The 21,738-nt window shown below is 35.7% G+C and overlaps 2 protein-coding genes across 6 annotated transcripts in view; one reads left to right on the forward strand and one right to left on the reverse strand.

Moving 5' to 3' along the window:
- SYT1 (synaptotagmin 1) overlaps positions 1-21,738 on the reverse strand; it is a 558,476-nt gene that overhangs the window by 520,291 nt on the left and 16,447 nt on the right. The window lies entirely within an intron of this gene.
- On the forward strand, positions 1,274-1,752 carry LOC131519170 (NADH dehydrogenase [ubiquinone] 1 beta subcomplex subunit 4-like). Its single transcript, XM_058741940.1, has one exon. It carries the CDS (start codon positions 1,298-1,300, stop codon positions 1,685-1,687), a length of 390 nt encoding a protein of 129 aa, XP_058597923.1. The 5' UTR covers positions 1,274-1,297; the 3' UTR covers positions 1,688-1,752.

A 21,738-nucleotide genomic window follows, 5' to 3' on the forward strand; every position in this document is an offset into this window, starting at 1 on the left:
ACACCTCCACACCCCCCGCCCCCCACTCACTCTCTCTTAAAATGAATAAACTTACAAAAAAGATATCTTCTTTTCTCATGTTAAGTATTTTAATACTTTATACTGTTTTAAACAAAACCAATTAAGTGATTCGGTATCTACATTATAAGCAATTATTAGAAATATCACTGCATCCTAAATACTGCAAAGCCTCCATTTACATGAAGAGATATAATTTGGGGATATTTCTGCCTTGGGGAGGGTTGTTGGTATTCATTTTAAATTAAGCTCACCTTGTGTATGATTCAGAATATGTTCTTTTCTATATTCAGAACAAGTTTCAAATAAAATTTTCAGGGGTCTCAGATAAATTTCTTTTTTCCAAGAGATTTATATTCATTTCATTCACTACATTTTCTTGTTTGCTCAACAGAAAAGGATAGCTAAAATTTTCTCCTTCATAATTTACCCTAAGGCATTTTCCTAGTTAATTCTTTTCACATATTTTCCTATCTCTTTTCAAGTACATTTACCAACGTTTTTTTCCTGTAATTCTTGTAAAGACACTACCCATTCACTTTTTCGCACAACTGAAGAAATAGCAAGTTCTTTATTCAAATAGAGCAAGCGGCAATTTTAGTAGAAAAGAATAAATGAAGCTGTAACTTTATACTAAATGTTTAAGAAACGGAGGGCATTAAAGAGCTTTTGTGATATAAAGAGTTGGATCTCAAGACACAAACTCATTTGCATCATCACGGACTATATGCTAGAAACTGATCGCGCTGCTTTATGTACGTACAATCTACCTTTAAAGCTGGTATAATCATTCTGGATGAAGTTACTGCCCATTGCACAGCACCTGCATGGCTGAACTTGCCTCCTGTCCTTAGGTTTCCTTTGTCCATTTTGTTTCTCCTACACCATTGACTGCTTTTTTTGGTAAGATCCTCAGTATAGTGGGAGGCCTGATTTCTCTAGGTTGGGATCCCGACTGGTTAAAAAAAACCTCTAAACTACAATTTAGTCCATAAATTCAATATAGAATAAACTTAAAGGATTTGACACGGTTACTGTTACTCTTGCATTTTTTATGGTCCTAGGGCGTCTAGAATCAGTTTGTGTTACTAAAACACTGTGCACATATTGCAATCATTCACTATTGTGCCTTATGGCTTCAAATATATGGTCCCAGTAAAATATGCTGGATCTAACAAAGAGCATGTTTTTTATAGAATAACTTCAGCAACAATTGTTTTTATAGAATAACTTTAAAAATATTCTTAAGGCAGGCGCGCTTCTGTGCCGCACTGCCAAGATGTCGTTCCCCAAGTACCAGCCTTCGCGCCTGGCCACTCTACCCTCCACCCTCGACCCAGCCGAATACGACGTATCTCCAGAAGCCCGGAAGGCGCAAGCCGAGCGGTTGGCCATAAGATCCCGACTTAAACGGAAGTACCTGCTTCAGTACAACGACCCCAGCCGCCGAGGGCTCATCGAAGATCCTGCCTTGATTCGTTGGACCTATGCAAGATCAGCAAATATCTATCCCAATTTCAGACCCACTCCCAAGACCTCACTCTTAGGAGCTCTATTTGGAATTGGGCCCCTCTTCTTCTGGTATTATGTTTTCAAAACTGACAGAGATAGGAAAGAAAAACTGATCCAGGAAGGAAAATTGGATCGAACATTTAGCATTTCATATTAAGTCTGGCAATGATGACTCTATGTATTATTGTTTAAATAAATCTCCTATTAATCATTAAAAAAAAATTCTTAAAATGTCAATCACAGAGAAATGAAAATGTTTCTTCAATAAAACGTTTTATTTTTCAAATGACAATGCCATAGTTCAAGCCACCAAATGTGTCTTTAGAGTTTGTTTAGTATGTGGAAAACACACAAATGCTGAATCTTTAGTAATTGCTAAAATAAATATTGTTTTACATTAAGCATTTAACAGAATATTGTACCAAAGAATTTTTGATTGCCTTATTTACTATGTGATTACTTAAGCCTATAATCCTAAATATCCTAAATTAGCTTTATGAGACTAACACTTTGTTTCTTCTCATTTTGTATTTCAAATTGATTTTATGTCTAGAAATAATCAATTCTCTTATGAAAAATTTATTTCAGTGTATATTTATTTGTTTTCAAGGTATTTTACAGGATCCTATAGAAACCTAAAAGGACAGTATGAGTTAACATTATGACTTCAGCAGTCATAATGTTAAGAACTAATTAATAAGTTTTTACTATTATCCAAGCTTTGCAATAAGCACTTGATATGTATCATCTCATTTACTCCTGATCACAAGTCTATGAAGGAAAACTATTATTCTGATCCTCACTTGATGGTCATGAAGTGAATAAGAGAGTAAGTGACTTGCCGGGTCACACAACCATGAATTCATGAGGCTTGGGAGTGAGTCTTTGTAAATCTAACTGATGGTTTGGAGCCAGGTGTTCTAGATAATGATAGTGACAAAACATAAAAAATACCATATGCCATTAAGACTGAGTCAGATTAACACTAAAAACAGATACGATCAAAGTGCTATTAACAAATCAGAACACTTGCACAGAAGAAGTATTTGTAAGAGAAAAGAAAGATCAGGGCGAAGGGAAAGCATATAGGAGTGGTTCCAGATGCTGAGTTTCCTGACACATGTAGAATTTCCTGACATGTGGAGTTTCCTGTCACATGATGAGGGACCATCACAAGAAAAGGCAGTGACAGCAATATGACCGCAAAATTAGGTGGAAAGAACACAGTCGTCCCACTAATTATGGTTAAAATATCTTATTTTTGCAAACTTTACCAAAAATCGTATCCACTGCTAACCTGCCTATTCCCCTGTGACCTGGGAAGGGTCTACATGCATGAGGAACCCTGAAAATTGAGGTCTCAAGGAGAAAGAAGACACTTGACTAGGTTTTTTATATTATTGGTTATGCCAGGAACATAGGTCTAAACACTATGCGCTGAACTCATTTCTAATGTATTAACTTAATGTACCACGGTTTTTGTTTGTTTATTTCGGTTGTCTATATAACATGACATAAATCCAGGCTATAACCTACCTTTAGACTTGGGTTTTAGTTTCATGTAAGAGAAGTTTGTTTTTAGTAACATGTTATCCCCTACTGGCCTCACTTTAGCAGAAATCATAGTATATTAACTTTTATTCAGATAGGAAGCTTAATATATTTGACTCAGCTTTTCTATAAAATCCCCTTCCAGCCTGTATTTCATGAGTGTCTAAGTTTCAGGCTTTTTGTTTTTTGCATATTCAGTTAATGTTGGTACTTAAACTTTCCTCCACTTTAACACAGATGGAAAGAAACATATATACCTAAATAAGCTGGCTTTGGAATCTTGCAAATCTTGCACATTAAAAAAAGTTTAATCGATAAATACGTAATTATATTCAGAAATGATATTGCTGGTCTAGACGCTCAATAATTTTACTGTCAGTGTTTACATATTCTCATAAATCAGCCAATGGAAAGACGCCCCCCCCCCAAAATTAAGGCAAGAATTATTATTAGATTTGAAAAGGCAAGCTGTCATTTACTATTAATTACTCTTCCTTTTGATATTGCAATTGCCTAATAATCTGGAATTGTTTTTACTTGTACGCTCATGCTAAGGACATTCATATTGGTTACAATAATGGCAGTCATCCATTTGTCTGCACAATCCTAGTAGATCTTAGTTAACACTGGCTGGCAAATAACAGATCAATGTAGTTGGGCAATTTAGTTTCTAGTGAACACAAATCATAATGAGAATATAATAATACTTACACATGCTAGTTTTTAATTTTAGAATTTAACTTATGTTTGTCTTTTTAATTTCTCTGTCAAAGGGACTCTTTTCAAATTAGAATTCCTATTTAGAGTGTGCCTGGGTGGCTCAGTTGGTTAAGCATCCCACTTTAGCTCATGTCATGATCTCATGGCTCCTGAGTTCAAGCTTCATATCCGGGTCTGTGCTGACTGCGCAGAACCTGCTTGGGATTCTCTTTCTCCCTCTCTCTCTGCCCCTCCCCTAATCACTCATTCTTTCTCTCAAAATAAATAAATAAACTTATAAAATAATCTCATTATAGAATTCATATTTAGTTGTCTCAAAAGGACTGCAGAATTCTGAAAAATAACTTTTCCCCCTAATGTAATTAAAATATGTGTGCAGGGAGGTTGGAACAGGGGATGTAGACCAGTTATTTGGGATTCAATGCTGATGATTTTTTTGTATTGCTAAACTATTTTCTCTATTTTTATATTGAAGCACAGTTGAAAAATTTTGCTTTGTTTTTTGTTTTTTTTTTTTACACTTTTAAATAGCAGTTATTGATCCCTGGTTGCATGTAATTAAGCCAATTTCTGAGGACTTTTATGTGCAGAACTCAAAATATATTATAATTTGAGAAATGATAAAATTATTATTTACTAAAATTAATGATAGGCATTAGGTAGGTTGTTTTCATGTTAAAAACAGAAAAAGAGTTTTCCATTTTAGGATGTAAGAAGTTAAGGAATCCATCTGTTTTTCTTTAAACCGTGGAAAGTACTATTCCATTTAAACTATGTAGCATAGTTCAAGGCTCAGTGAGGATTCACCAGCCCTAGAGCTCAGGGAGATGATGGAAGGTGTGGTAGGAAACCAGACAGACCTCGACTGTTGATTCATAAGCACAAAGACAAAAATAACATTACGTCAAGATGGACAGAATGGAAAATTGCTAATATACAATTATGATAGAGCTATTGACTTATTCAGTTTTCCTAGACTTATTATCTCTTGAATATTTGTCAGATATGAGAGAATTTATTTGAATAATTCTCAGCACTTAAGTTTAACAGTGCTGACTTTGTGGATCAAAGAAGATATGCATGAGATGAGACACATCTCATTGTGAGCTTTGTTTATTTTGGTACCTGCTATTTAGCTTTCAAAGACCAGAAAGACTGCTTAACAGATATCACTAAAGCAGTGACTGATTTATGACCTTCCTCCTGAGCACAATTCAAATTGCGAAAGATTTCTAGGGACATTTCTGACCAAGCTTCCTTTCATCCTACATGGTCTGAGTACCTTTTAGTTTTACACCTTAAAAAGGTGCTATTAATTTATTCTTCCACATATAAATAAATATCACCTAACTGTCACTTGATGGTGGATACTTGAAAATTCAGTAATGTCTAGGATTTCTGCCATCTATCTTGATAAATTTGTTTCAGATATATTTCCCTTTGATCCATGGGTATTAGAAACTAGGCAGTCTTTAACTTTCTTTTATAAAATGCAATCCTAGAAGGCAGCTATGATAACACGGAAAGCTGGGTATGGAGACAGAGTTGAGTTTTATGCCCAGCCCAGCCATTTACTAGTTTCGTATTCTTGACCAAGTCTGTTTCCTTATCTGCAAAATAAAGATAATAATATAGCATAGTATTGTTATGATTGATAAATGAGAAAAAGCATGTGCAAATGCTTTGTACACCGTAAGTTGCAATGTATATTAGTATTGATTATGTGTCATCTGCCTCCTAAAATCTTACCAGTGTTTTAGCCAAAAACTACCTATCACGAGCCCATTTTGTGCTTAATGATCTGATGGATAAAAACAAACCAAAGGAAACAAAAACAACAAGGAGAGACGTGATCCTGCCAAGAAGGAGATAACAGTTCAGACAGAAGAAAAGTAACTTAAGTATTCATGAAAAGTCAATAGGATTAACTCTTAAATAAATCCATAACAAAAAGACAGAGTGTAAAATAGGGTACTACCTACATTTCCAAACACCATAAGTATTCATGTTAGGAACATGGTTACTTCTGCATAGTTATCATTTAGATACACTCTAGCTGAGGTTTTTCAACTAAACCTTGAAGGTAGAGCAATAGTTAAATCAATGGAAAGAAGGGTTGGACTCGGGATAGGAGATCAGAGGTAATGGAAATGCAAGTAGAGTGAGGGGTGTAGATAAACAATATGCTCTATGGAAGAGATATCCGGGAAGAAGGGGTCAATTTTAGAAAGAGTGAATTGGAGAATGAAAGATTGATTGCAACTGACAAACTGTAAAGCTCTGAAGAAAAGATGCAAGATGATGTGAGAAGGCACAAGAGAGGTGTCAACAGTCCAGTTTAAGTCATATTAATTTTGAGGGCCGCCTGGGTGGCTCAGTCGGTTAAGTGTCTGACTTCGGCTCAGGTCATGATCTTGCTGTTTGTGGGTTCAAGCCCCACTTTGGGCTCTGTGCTCACAGCTCAGAGCCTGGAGCCTGCTTGGGATTCTGTGTCTCCCTCTCTCTCTGCCCCTCCCCTGCTCATGACCTCTCTCTCTCACTCTCTTTCTTAAAAATAAACATTAAAAAATTTTTAAATATTAATTTTGAGATACTACTGTGATTTTCAAGTGAAGATACCTACGCTTTTTTTTTTTATGTTTGTTTATTTTTGAGACAGCACTAGCAGCGGAGGGGCAGAGAGAGAGAGAGAGAGAGAGAGAGAGAGAGGGGGGGGGGGAGAGGATCTGAAGCAGGCTCTGTGCTGACAGCACTGAGCCTGTTGTGGGGCTCGAACGCATGAACCTGTGAGATTGATGAGGGAGCATTAAGGCAGGCTGAGGGCAAAGTACAAGTTGCTAGGAGGGATATGTGTGATATTCTTCAGGCACTCCCAGCTGCCCAAGAACAAAGGAAAGAAAACAAATGGTTAACTGATAGTGATCACAGTCATACAAGAATTGGGTCTCCATCAGTTTACAAATATCTTAGTGAATTACAAGAAAAGGGCAATTTTATGAATAGCCTAATCTCCAGTATCCTGTAGACTCCAGCACCTCTCTAAATCCATGACATTTGAACATTTTCTCCTTTCCAACTATATAAAATACAAGCCCAGAAACAAAGTGCATTGGATATATTTAAGGAAAGTAAAATATAAACAGTCTAGGTCAGTGTAAGCTATTATAATATGCTGTTAAAGAACTATACTTAGTGCCACAGCACATTTCTTAATGATGTATTATGCTGACTGTCATTAAGAATTATTTTACAAAACCATTTTTCAAGATTATTTACGGGTTTGAGAACCTAAATGTTTTTAAATCTAAGGAAGATTAGCTAAAAGATAATCTGCCATGTATCTTTTTACTATTTAGCATTTTATATCATGGGAATTATTAAGATCTCATGTACTCAATAACTTTTTCTTATAATCCAGTATTATTCAAGACCTAGCCTCTTTATTATCTTCCCAAACACTCTAATCAATACTAATCCCAAGGCCTTGCTCATACTCTTTTCCTCACAGGATGGAAATCCCATGAAACTTTAACAAGTAACTTATTTCTAGGCCAGATAAAGTTCTTCCCTCCAATTTATCACTAAGTGATTTTTCTGTTCGTAAATATTATATCCTATACCATTCACCCCTATTTTGATACTTCCATTTACTATGTCAATTTCACTTCTATTGCAAACTCCTCAACCAGAAAAATATGTTTTATCCATTTTTGCCTCTCTAGAGTAAATCTTAAATCTCTTTAGAGTCTTCACCCTTTGACAATCCGATAGAAACTGTGAGTTCATTCCCCTAGGAAATTGCATATGCAAACATGCACACCACATTTTGCATACAATTCTGAATATTTTGAAACTCTTGAGGCAACAAGGATGCCAGGATAAGGTATCCGGAATTAGTGTTGAACAAACATCCCTGGATAAAGTAAGAATTCAATATGTGCTTGTCAATGGATTAACTATAGGTACTCAAATCATTTGTGATCGGTTTAAGTAAATTAACTGGACCAGGAACCCTGGGAGAACTGGGGCAGAAAATTGGTAGTAGTCTAAAGAGGGGAACTACTAGAGGATTTAGAAGAAATGAAAAGCTTTGGCCTTAGGTATTAACCTAGCTATAGCTGCCTTTTTCTAGTAAACATTTGTTACCAAGTACACGTTTCTTATAGAGAAGCAGGTAGAAAATCTGTGTATATAGGAAGCCTTGGAATAAGATGCCTTTAAGAACCCTGTGCTCTAAAGCAAAAATAGAAGTGACAGTGAGCAGGAGGAAGGAGGATATGCTAGGATGCAAATCACACCCTTGGTTTCCTGATGAAGCATGACTCAGAAGCTACCAAAGATATTAACCAATCACCAGGCGGAGGTATGTGGAACCATGTGGAGTTCAGAAGGTAGTTGGTAGAAGTGATCTCTGAAGCATTTCAGAAAGTGAACAACTCCAAGAAGATTAGGAAGAATAATAATAGGCATTGTAGATAAAATGATCATTTACTGAGCATTTGTCTGTGTCAAGCATCATACTAATCACTTTGCATGCATTGTTTCTCAGTAGGTTGAATATATTTTATTATGGCAGCAGCTTGAATATATTTCATTAAAGCTTACAAATGAAAATGGGTCTATCCATCTAACTAGGGCATTGTACACAATGATAATAAGAAAGTGGAAGTAAAATGGGAAATGAGTTGAAATACGAGCAATTTGCTTATGCGTACATTACACAGTTGTGTAGTCCTCTACATACAAGGGCAATACAAATTTTCCCAAATCACACACACACACAAAAGTTTATTTTTTTACGTGATTAAAAAACTACTTTTATGTCTAAAAAGCATAAAAAATACAATTTTGCTTTTTATTCCTGCTACTACTGTTAGTAATTAACATCTCGCTTTTCTCATATCATAAATTTGACTGAAACTAATAATAGTTTTGAAGTACAAAACTTGAGCAATCCTCTTTAGAGATAAAATTTTGTTAGTTTTAAATATTTCCATCTAGGAATGGTAAAGTTGTTTTCAGTAAGCCAAAAATATCACATTTGAGAAACATAATCCGTGTTGTCAAACAAGCAATAATATCCCATTTCTCCTAATAAAAGGTTATGTATTACCATCTTAGAAGAATACACATACCTCATTCAATCAGTAAGTATTTATTCAGTATCAGCTACGTATAAGATATTGTTTGGGATACAGAGACAATGTAGACATTCTCCCTATTCTCCAGGAGCTCATGTTATAATAGAAAAAGTAAATAACGTATACTATATTCTAAGGTAGAAAGTTTAAATATCCTAGGAGGTTATTTTCTCAATTTTACCAACTGGAATTCTATCTTCCTGACTTGTGAGGCTCCCAGTTCTCATGACTGAATAGACTTAAGAGACCATGAAACCTTAGTAAACGCCTTAACCTAAAGTAACTTGTATTTATTTATCCTTTTTTATTTTTAACTTTACCAATAGATAATAGACTGTCTTATACTTTCAGTGAAAGCATTTTTGGATCTTTCTTCACTCTAACTATCTTATATGCTCCTTGAAAAAAACAAAGCCTTTAGAAAAAAAAAATCTGGAAAATGTGGCTGAATGCTCATCTCATAGTAAACAATGAGAAAATATTTGCCATGTACCTCAAGCACCAGGAGTACATACTGACTGAAATATAGTTCATCACAGTTATAAGGATTATAAATACCTTTTAATTGTTAATTTGTTGATATATATTTAACTATAAGCAACATTTAGGTGATGGTTACTTTTAGAGAATAACATCAAATGTCTGACAATTTTCAAAATCAGTCTTCAGCACAGCGGGTATCATTTAAATGTTGACATTGATATATTCTTGTGTAAAATGAAATTAAATGTAAAATATTGAAAAGCAAAAGCATTTTGTCTAAAAACAATTTTCTTGAATATCAATGCCAATCCAGGTATTTTACGGAGGATGGCTTTTAGAACCAATTGCACTCACTTTATATTCATGAACCCTTAATGTTTCTCTTCCTCTGACTTTGAAAGTGCATTAGTAAGTCTTTCAAGCATAGGGAAAAAAATTTTCTCTGCCACTTTCCCAGATGCTTTAACGATAACCCAACTTGTATCTACTTGCCCCAAGACAATGAATTAGATGGCAAGGTGGCTGGGAAATGCATGTATAAAATGCTAAAAAAGAATAAAATAAAATCAGTGTTATGATAGGCTCTGACTCACATGGTGGAAGTTGAACCCATTTTTAAATAAACATTCTATAGTAACATATTTCCGAACTTTCTCTTGGTCTTTTAATGTATTTAAAGGCCACAAAATCTAGGAAAACACACAGAGAGAAGATATAGGGCAATTTTGCCTCAACTATAATAGCCTACAAAAGAGCAAATTTCCTCTGTGCCCTTGCCCTACTCAATCAATCTAGCAAAAACATTTTATTCAAAATGACTCTTAAAAAAATCTCAGTAGGAACATGTTACCCTTCTGTTCAAAACATTTCAATGATTTTGTAATGGGGAAACACACACAAACACACAGAGCTGGGACACTGAGGCTTTTCTTTCCAGCAAGCAACTTTCTTCGTGCTCGCATGGGCTCCGCGGGCTAGGATCCCAAAAGGCTGAGCCCCGAGTGCAGAAGGGGGTTGCCTTTTGTACAATTTTTGCTTCTTTGTCTCTCATACATGGTAACATATGGTCTGAATGGGTGACTCGCACACATGGCCACGTTGCCTTCCAGTCTTGGGTTTTTCACGACATTCCTTGGGGGAGGAGCTCTACCACAGTTTCCCATCTCATTCAGAGTAGAAGCCAAGTCAACCCAGTACCCCACGCCATCTGCCCCCCATGCTACCTCAACTGAAACTTGGGGTACTTTCTTCACTACTTTACCTAAAGCACAATGGCCTCTGTTGTCAAGTCACCACGCATGGTCCCACATCTTACCAAAGCTCAGTTTCTCACGTCAGATCTATGTGCTCAAATGTGACCTTCAGCTACCACCCTATTCTGATAAATGCATTGGCGATAGAAACTCTCAACAAAATAGGTTTAGAGAGAACGTACTTCAACATAGTAAAGTCCATATATGAAAAACCCATAGCTAATGTCAGACTCAATGAAAAACTGAGAGCTTTTCCTCTAAGACCAAGAACAAGGGTAAAAATGTCCATTCTCACCCCTTTTATTCAACCTAGTACTGGAAGTCCTAGCCACGGTAATCAGATAAGAAATAAAAGGCATCCAAATTGGTAAGAAAGAAGTAAAACTTGCACTATTTGCAGATGATATAATACTATATATAAAGACCCTAAAGACTCCACCAAAAACTACTAAAATTGATAAATGAATTCAGTAAAATTCCAGGATGCAAAATTAATAAACAGAAATGTGTTGTATTTCTATATACTAATAATGAAGTAGCAGAAAGAGATTATGAAAACATTCCAATTTACAATTATACCCCCCAAAATAAAATAGGAATAAACTTAACCAAGGAGGTGAAAGACTTGTACTCTGAAAACTATAAAACATTGATGATGAAAGAAATTGGAGATGACACCAACAAATGGAAAGATATTTCATGCTCATGGATTCAAAGAATGAATACTGTTAAAATGTCCATACTAACCAAAGTAATCCATAGATTTAATGAAATCCCTATCAAAATACCAGAACTAGAAGAAATAATATTAAACTTTGTATGGAACCACAGAAGAACCCCAATTAGCTAAAGCAATTTGAGAAAGAACAAAGCTGGAGGGTATCAGAATCCCAGATTTCAAGACATACTACAAAGCTGTAATAATCAAAACCATGTGATGATAGTGGCAACAAAACAGAGACGTAGATGAATGGAACTGAATAGAGACCTCACAAATAAACCCACGCTTAGATGGTAAATCTATGACATAGGCAGCAAGAACATACAGTGAGGGATAAAAGTCTCTTCAACAAATGGTGTTAGACAAATTGGATAGCTATGAGCAAAAGAATAAAACTGGAGCACTTTCTTATACAATATACAAAAATAAACTTGAAATGGATTAAAGACTTAAATGTGAGATATGAAACCATAATACTCCTAGATGAAAACAGAGGCAGTAATCTCTAACATCAGCTGTAGAAGCATTTTTCTAGATACATCGCCTCAGGTAAGGGGAAAAAAAAAAGCAAAACTAGTGGGACTACACCAAATTAAAAAGCCTTTGCAAAGTGAAGGAAACTGTCAACAAAATGACAAAGCAACCTATTCAATGAGAGAAGATATTTGCAAATGATATATCCAATAAGGGTTGATATCTAAAATTTATAAAAATTTATACAACTCAACACCAACAAAACAAAACCAAACACAAATAATCTGATTAAAAATGGACAGAGGGCCTGAATAGACATTTTTCCAGAAAGGATATACAAATGGCCAACAGACACATGAAAAGATGTTCAGCATCACTCATCATCAGGGAAATGCAAATCAAAACCACAATAAGATATCATCTTACACCTGTCAGAATGATTAAATTCAAAATAGACAAGAAATAAGAAGTATTGGCAAGGATGTGGAGAAAAAGGAACCCCTGTGCACTGTTGGTGGGAATGCAAATTGGGGTAGTCATGGTGGGAAACAGTATGGAATTTCCTCAAAATATTCAAGATAGAATATTTTGAATATTTTGAATATTTTGAATACCCAGGATCCATCAATAGCTGAATGGAGAATGAAGATGTGGCATATATATATATACAATGGGGTATCAGTCATAAAAAAGGAGGATGGGCAACATGGATGCATCTAATACTAAGGGTATAATGCTAAGTAAAATAGGTCAGAGAATATCCTATGATTTCACTCATATGTGAAATTTAACAAACAAAACAAGTAAACAAACCACACACACACACACAAAGACAGAGACAAATGACTCTTAAATACGGAGAAAAACTGGTGGTTGCTAGAGGGATGTGGGTGGGGGGAAAGGGTGAAATAAAGGGGATTAACAGTATGCTTATCATGATGAGCACTGAGAAATGTATAGGCTTGTGGAATCTTACTGTACATCTGAAACTAATAGAACATTGTATATTAATTATAATTCAATTTTTAAAAAGCTAATTGCATCGTCCAATGTCTTCATACACAATGAATCATTAAAAAGACCTATTCTGAAATAATCGTATGCCTCTACAGGTTAAAACAGCTTTAACGCATAACAAAAGAATTGTAATTGAAATAAATTTCAACTTTAAATTGCAAAAAAAAGACAAAACGATGCTTAAAAGGTAGTTTCAGCACAAAAAGAAATAATAAAATGCATTCCACCTTCTTCCTAGAAACCTGGCACTCTCTACTTTCTTTCCTTGTTATTTTTTGTTGTTGTTTGTTTTGTTTTGTTTTTGGTTGTTGTTGTTTGTTTTTACTTCTTTGACAGCACTTACCAAAATAAAACATACTACACCCAGAATCATTTCCTTCCTTCCTGCTTCTTCCTCCTTCCCTCCCTCTCCCCTTTTTTCTTTCATTTTTTTCCACTTCTTATCTGTCCCCCCAAAAGGTAAGCTCTTTGTGGGCTACAGGTTGTTGACACTGAGTACTTTTAAGCTAATGCTCGGTGACCTAGATCCTATCAACAATAAAGGCAAACCTTCCTCACTGAATCCCAGCTGTAACACTTACCAGCGGAGTGGCTGGAAGCAAACAGCATCATTTCTGTGACCTTTCATTTTCTCATTTCCAAAATGGGCATAATAGTACAAACCTCACAAATGGTTTGAAGTATGATTAAATGAGTAATGCACAAAAATTCTTAGAAAGGCACATGGCATGTAATTAAAGCTCTCTACATGCAAACTATTATTATTAAAGTTAATGAACTTTCTAAGGACTCCTAAAAACTTCCTATTTCTTGAAACAACTTCCATATTCTTTTTGTTTTAAAATATTTGTCGCATAGCTAAAATGTGCAAGATAATTCTTAAAACATTTTACATTTTGAGATACTTTAAAATCCTTAAGGTTAGCCTACTGCAACCCCCAACCAAATATATATTAGATGTGATTATAAAATTTTTATTTGTAATAGTGTCTGAACATATAAAGGGACTCAAACATTAAAACCACATAGATTATGATCTATAACAACATTATTGATAAAAATATTAATTTTAAACAAGACATTCCAATATCTGTTACCCAAGAATACTTTGTAACATGATAAAAGAGGAACTTTAATGTTTATTTATTTTTGAGACAGGGAAAGACCGAACATGAACGGGAGACGGTCAGAGAGAGGGAGACACAGAATCTGAAGCAGGCTCTGGGTTCCGGGCTGTCAGCAGAGCCCGATGCGGGGCTTGAACTCACAGACCGTGAGATCATGACCTGAGCCGAGGTCGGAAGCTCAACCAACTGAGCCACCCAGGCACCCCCAAAAAAGAGGAACTTTAAAAAAATCCTTAAATATGGGACACCTGGATGGCTCAGTCAGTTAAGCTTCTGACTCTTGATTTCAGCACAGGTCAGGGTCTTGTGGTTTGTGGGACCAAACCCCTGCATCAGGCCCTGCACTAACAGGGCCTGTCTCCCCCTCCGCCGCTCCTGTGCCTGCACTCTCTCTTTCAAAATAAACAAACATTTTTTTTAATCCTTAAACATAATCAAATCTATAAAATCATTTAATATCTTACGTGTATTGACACAATCATCACAAATTATGCCAAAAATAATTAAAAATATAAAACTGAATTGGCTTAAAGTAACTTGGATCACTTGAATTTAACATTTTTTTTCATTTTTTTTTAATGCTTATTTTATTTTTTGAGAGAGAGAGAGAGAGAGCGAGCAGGAAAAGGGCAGAGAGAGGCAGACACAGAATCAGAAGTAGGTTCCAGGCTCTGAGCAGTCAGCACAGAGCCCGATGCAGGGCTTGAACTCAGCAAACCGTGAGATCATGACCTGAGCCGAAGTTGGACACTTAACCGACTGAGCTACCCAGGTGCCCCATATTTAACATATTTTATAGAATTATTTCATGTTACATTAACCAAAATGACTTATATAACTTTCTAATATAATAAATATACATTACATGGGGCGCGCCTGGGTGGCTCAGTCAGTTAAGCAACTGACTTTGGCTCAGGTCATGACCTCCCCAGTCTTGAGTTCGAGCCCCGCCTCAGGCTATGTGCTGACAGCTCTGAGCCTGAAGCCTATTCAGATTCTGTGTCTCTCTTTCTCTCTGACCCTTCCTGCTCATGCTGTCTCTCTCTCTCTCTCTCTCTTGCTCAAAAATAAATATTAAAAAAATTAAAAATGTATGTACATTACAAAATGATACTTTGTGTAAAATATTACCCAACATAGAATCATCTAATAATTTAAAATGTGTAGTACATTATATTTAATAGAATGATTTTAAATGTAATGTATGTTTGCATATGCACATATTTCTGTTAGTAGATACAAGAGACTTTTTACAGATTACAAGAGACAGATTACATCTGGAAAGTAACAAGGAATCTGAAAGATTATTTTTTCAATTTATACATTTTGTGATTATTTGAATATTTTAAGTATTTTATAGAATACTTCTTCACTTAAAAGCTAAAATATTTCCTTAAAAGCACTGTCCTTTACTGGCAACAAACTAAACTTAAAACGTTTCCAAAGTAGAGAATTAAACATATTTAGAAAATCTATACAGAATGAGTGTCTTTGTTTTTTAGTAATAGAACTCTTCGTGCTTTGAATGTAATACAGACGTAGGATTTAATTGAGGAAAAGGTTAAAAACAGTACTAAGAAAAGATGAAGAGGAGGGTAAAGGGATTAGGTAAAGCAAAAGAATGATTATGTATTTTAAAATGGTTCTCATTGACCCCCAAAATCTAAAATAGTGGTCCCACTAAAGTAGAATTGAAATATATCCTTCATTATGTTTACACTCTTAATTATCATAAAGTAAAACACTTAAAACACATTCATTTTGAACTTAATAGTGAGCTCTATGGCCAATTTATTTGGGGAAGTAAAGACTAATAAAAGCAAAGAAGTCATATTTTGCCTGGACTAAAAATGAAAGTCAACTATAATTCCACCTCATGTAGATTCCTATCACCAAGATCAGACACTAAGCTACTATATTAGTTTGAAGAAAACTAGGAATGAGAGAGAAATAAATGAAAACAAAATCAACAAGGATAATTTAACCAGTAATATTCATCAAAGATTTTTAAGTGCTTACTTAGTAAGTGCTAAGCACTGCTAGGTAGGTCAACAATGAGGATATAACAGGAAACAACATAAAAATGGGTCCTGCAGTCAGAGAGCACTCAAGTTCAACCTGAGTTTTTGCACTGTGATGATAAACATTAATTCTTCACTGTTATAATATTATAATGCATTGTTTGAAGAAAAGTACAGAAATGAAAACGTATCTCAGATTTTTTTTAAAGAGTAATCATGAATCAAAGAATTTTAAAGATCATATCAGCCTGTATTTGTTACAGTCTCACTATTTTATATTTAGGAAGATTTATTTTTCACTGCATTTTTTGTCAGATATTTTCTGGAGATGTGTTTTCACACCCAGAGGATGTTAGATCACAGAGTGTCCCCATTAAAAAGAAAAGAAACAAATGAGAAAAAAAAATCTGTGATGCCATGATTTTAAGAAAACACATTACAAAAATAATTGGAAAAAAAATCCTAAGGTTAAAATTTCAGTGATGTGTATTTAAAGCACTTCTTTACAACCCACTCAAGATTTCTTTTACTTAGTCTCATGGGTATCCTCACCTGTAACATATTAATTTATAAATACATTTCCTCTTTAAAAGCGGTTAAGTATTTAACATATTCAAACTTAAACTCGAGTTTCCTAAAATGTAAAAAAAAAAACAATTTTTTTTCAATTATTGTTCAAATCCCTCTCTATCACAGTTTGACAGTTCTGTAGTTAATTTTTAAAAGTGAGACATCCAAACTCTTGTAATATGTAAAAACTAAACATTTGTTCTCAGACATAATAAACATTTATTTCTAAACAACCAGCCATATTATATTTCTGATTTTACAATGTTATTGTCTGCCCATAGCAGATACATCCCACAGTACTTGAAGCAGAGGGAGCAGCATGTGCTAAGGTCCTGAGGCAGGAAGAGACTGGAATACTAAAAATTTGAAAGAAGGACAATGTGCCCAGAGCATGAAGATGAGAGGAGTAATATGAGAAATTAGGTTGGTGAATAGTAGAGTCCAGATAATACATGGACTTGAAAGTCAAGAACAGTAGGATTAAGAAGACCAGGTTGATTTGACTATGCTGTGGCAATAGAGGTAGAGATTAAAGATATTTGTGAGCCAAAAATGATTAAGACTTCATTTATTTTGTTTTTTTTTTTTTTTTTTTTTTTTTTTTTTTTTTTTTTTTTTTTTTTTATTTTTTTATTTTATTTTATTTTTTTTTTATTTTTTAATATATGAAATTTACTGTCAAATTGGTTTCCATACAACACCCAGTGCTCATCCCAAAAGGTGCTCTCCTCAATACCCATCACCCACCCTGCCCTCCCTCCCACCCCCCATCAACCCTCAGTTTGTTCTCAGTTTTTAACAGTCTCTTATGCTTTGGCTCTCTCCCACTCTAACCTCTTTTTTTTTTTTTTTTTTTCCCTTCCCCTCCCCCATGGGTTTCTGTTACGTTTCTCAGGATCCACATAAGAGTGAAACCATATGGTATCTGTCTTTCTCTGTATGGCTTATTTCACTTAGCATCACACTCTCCAGTTCCATCCACGTTGCTACAAAAGGCCATATTTCATTTTTTCTCATTGCCACGTAGTATTCCATTGTGTATATAAACCACAATTTCTTTATCCATTCATCAGTTGATGGACACTTAGGCTCTTTCCATAATTTGGCTATTGTTGAGAGTGCTGCTATAAACATTGGGGTACAAGTGCCCCTATGCATCAGTACTCCTGTATCCCTTGGATAAATTCCTAGCAGTGCTATTGCTGGGTCATAGGGTAGGTCTATTTTTAATTTTCTGAGGAACCTCCACACTGCTTTCCAGAGCGGCTGCACCAATTTGCATTCCCACCAACAGTGCAAGAGGGTTCCCGTCTCTCCACATCCTCTCCAGCATCTATAGTCTCCTGATTTCTTCATTTTGGCCACTCTGACTGGCGTGAGGTGGTATCTGAGTGTGGTTTTGATTTGTATTTCCCTGATGAGGAGCGACGTTGAACATCTTTTCATGTGCCTGTTGGCCATCCGGATGTCTTCTTTAGAGAAGTGTCTATTCATGTCTTCTGCCCATTTCTTCACTGGGTTATTTGTTTTTCGGGTGTGGAGTTTGATGAGCTCTTTATAGATTTTGGATACTAGCCCTTTGTCCGATGTGTCATTTGCAAATATCTTTTCCCATTCCTTTGGTTGCCTTGTAGTTTTGTTGGTTGTTTCCTTTGCTGTGCAGAAGCTTTTTATCTTCATAAGGTCCCAGTAATTCACTTTTGCTTTTAATTCCCTTGCCTTTGGGGATGTGCCGAGTAAGAGATTGCTACGGCTGAGGTCAGAGAGGTCTTTTCCTGCTTTCTCCTCTAAGGTTTTGATGGTTTCCTGTCTCACATTCAGGTCCTTTATCCATTTTGAGTTTATTTTTGTGAATGGTGTGAGAAAGTGGTCTAGTTTCAACCTTCTGCATGTTGCTGTCCAGTTCTCCCAGCACCATTTGTTAAAGAGACTGTCTTTTTTCCATTGGATGTTCTTTCCTGCTTTGTCAAAAATGAGTTGGCCATACGTTTGTGGGTCTAGTTCTGGGGTTTCTATTCTATTCCATTGGTCTATGTGTCTGTTTTTGTGCCAATACCATGCTGTCTTGATGATGACAGCTTTGTAGTAGAGGCTAAAGTCTGGGATTGTGATGCCTCCTGCTTTGGTCTTCTTCTTCAAAATTACTTTGGCTATTCGGGGCCTTTTGTGGTTCCATATGAATTTTAGGATTGCTTGTTCTAGTTTCAAGAAGAATGCTGGTGCAATTTTGATTGGGATTGCATTGAATGTGTAGATAGCTTTGGGTAGTATTGACATTTTGACAATATTTATTCTTCCAATCCATGAGCAGGGAATGTCTTTCCATTTCTTTATATCTTCTTCAATTACCTGCATAAGCTTTCTATAGTTTTCAGCATACAGATCTTTTACATCTTTGGTTAGATTTATTCCTAGGTATTTTATGCTTCTTGGTGCAATTGTGAATGGGATCAGTTTCTTTATTTGTCTTTCTGTTGCTTCCTTGTTAGTGTATAAGAATGCAACTGATTTCTGTACATTGATTTTGTATCCTGCAACTTTGCTGAATTCATGTATCAGTTCTAGCAGACTTTTGGTGGAGTCTATCGGATTTTCCATGTATAATATCATGTCATCTGCAAAAAGCGAAAGCTTGACTTCATCTTTGCCAATTTGGATGCCTTTGATTTCCTTTTGTTGTCTGATTGCTGATGCTAGAACTTCCAGCACTATATTAAACAGCAGCGGTGAGAGTGGGCATCCCTGTCGTGTTCCTGATCTCAGGGAAAAAGCTCTCAGTTTTTCCCCATTGAGGATGATGTTAGCTGTGGGCTTTTCATAAATGGCTTTTATGATCTTTAAGTATGTTCCTTCTATCCCGACTTTCTCAAGGGTTTTTATTAAGAAAGGGTGCTGGATTTTGTCAAAGGCCTTTTCTGCATCGATTGACAGGATCATATGGTTCTTCTCTTTTTTTTTGTTAATGTGATGTATCACGTTGATCGATTTGCGAATGTTGAACCAGCCCTGCATCCCAGGAATGAATCCCACTTGATCATGGTGAATAATTCTTTTTATATGCTGTTGAATTCGATTTGCTAGTATCTTATTGAGAATTTTTGCATCCATATTCATCAGGGATATTGGCCTGTAGTTCTCTTTTTTTACTGGGTCTCTGTCTGGTTTAGGAATCAAAGTAATACTGGCTTCATAGAATGAGTCTGGAAGTTTTCCTTCCCTTTCTATTTCTTGGAATAGCTTGAGAAGGATAGGTATTATCTCTGCTTTAAACGTCTGGTAGAACTCCCCTGGGAAGCCATCTGGTCCTGGACTCTTATTTGTTGGGAGATTTTTGATAACCGATTCAATTTCTTCGCTGGTGATGGGTCTGTTCAAGCTTTCTATTTCCTCCTGATTGAGTTTTGGAAGAGTGTGGGCGTTTAGGAATTTGTCCATTTCTTCCAGGTTATCCAATTTGTTGGCATATAATTTTTCATAGTATTCCCTGATAATTGTTTGTATCTCTGAGGGATTGGTTGTAATAATTCCATTTTCATTCATGATTTTATCTATTTGGGTCATCTCCCTTTTCTTTTTGAGAAGCCTGGCTAGAGGTTTGTCAATTTTGTTTATTTTTTCAAAAAACCAACTCTTGGTTTCGTTGATCTGCTCTACAGTTTTTTTAGATTCTATATTGTTTATTTCTGCTCTGATCTTTATGATTTCTCTTCTTCTGCTGGGTTTAGGCTGCCTTTGCTGTTCTGCTTCTATTTCCTTTAGGTGTGCTGTTAGATTTTGTATTTGGGATTTTTCTTGTTTCTTGAGATAGGCCTGGATTGCAATGTATTTTCCTCTCAGGACTGCCTTCGCTGCGTCCCAAAGCGTTTGGATTGTTGTATTTTCATTTTCGTTTGTTTCCATATATTTTTTAATTTCTTCTCTAATTGCCTGGTTGACCCACTCATTCGTTAGTAGGGTGTTCTTTAACCTCCATGCTTTTGGAGGTTTTCCAGACTTTTTCCTGTGGTTGATTTCAAGCTTCATAGCATTGTGGTCTGAAAGTATGCATGGTATAATTTCAATTCTTGTAAACTTATGAAGGGCTGTTTTGTGACCCAGTATATGATCTATCTTGGAGAATGTTCCATGTGCACTCGAGAAGAAAGTATATTCTGTTGCTTTGGGATGCAGAGTTCTAAATATATCTGTCAAGTCCATCTGATCCAATGTATCATTCAGGGCCCTTGTTTCTTTATTGACTGTGTGTCTAGATGATCTATCCATTTCTGTAAGTGGGGTGTTAAAGTCCCCTGCAATGACCACATTCTTATCAATAAGGTTGCTTATGTTTATGAGTAACTGTTTTATATATCTGGGGGCTCCGGTATTTGGCGCATAGACATTTATAATTGTTAGCTCTTCCTGATGGATAGACCCTGTAATTATTATATAATGCCCTTCTTCATCTCTTGTTACAGCCTTTAATTTAAAGTCTAGTTTGTCTGATATAAGTATGGCTACTCCAGCTTTCTTTTGGCTTCCAGTGGCATGATAAATAGTTCTCCATCCCCTCACTCTCAATCTAAAGGTGTCCTCAGATCTCAAATGAGTCTCTTGTAGACAGCAAATAGATGGGTCTTGTTTTTTTATCCATTCTGATACCCTATGTCTTTTGGTTGGTGCATTTAATCCATTTACATTCAGTGTTATTATAGAAAGATACGGGTTTAGAGTCATTGTGATGTCTGTATGTTTTATGCTTGTAGTGATGTCTCTGGTACTTTGTCTCACAGGATCCCCCTTAGGATCTCTTGTAGGGCTGGTTTCGTGGTGACAAATTCCTTCAGTTTTTGTTTGTTTGGGAAGACCTTTATCTCTCCTTCTATTCTAAATGACAGACTTGCTGGATAAAGGATTCTCGGCTGCATATTTTTTCTGTTTAGCACACTGAAGATATCGTGCCAAGCCTTTCTGGCCTGCCAAGTTTCAAAGGAGAGATCAGTCACGAGTCTTATAGGTCTCCCTTTATATGTGAGGGCACGTTTATCCCTTGCTGCTTTCAGAATTTTCTCTTTATCCTTGTATTTTGCCAGTTTCACTATGATATGTCGTGCAGAAGATCGATTCAAGTTACGTCTGAAGGGAGTTCTC

The sequence above is a fragment of the Neofelis nebulosa genome, chromosome 8, assembly GCF_028018385.1.
Source record: "Neofelis nebulosa isolate mNeoNeb1 chromosome 8, mNeoNeb1.pri, whole genome shotgun sequence".
NCBI lineage: Eukaryota > Metazoa > Chordata > Mammalia > Carnivora > Felidae > Neofelis > Neofelis nebulosa.

What these genes read in the sequence shown, in the direction of transcription:
- LOC131519170 (XM_058741940.1), top strand. Translation starts at nt 1,298, where the DNA reads ATGTCGTTCCCCAAGTACCAGCCTTCGCGCCTGGCCACTCTACCCTCC.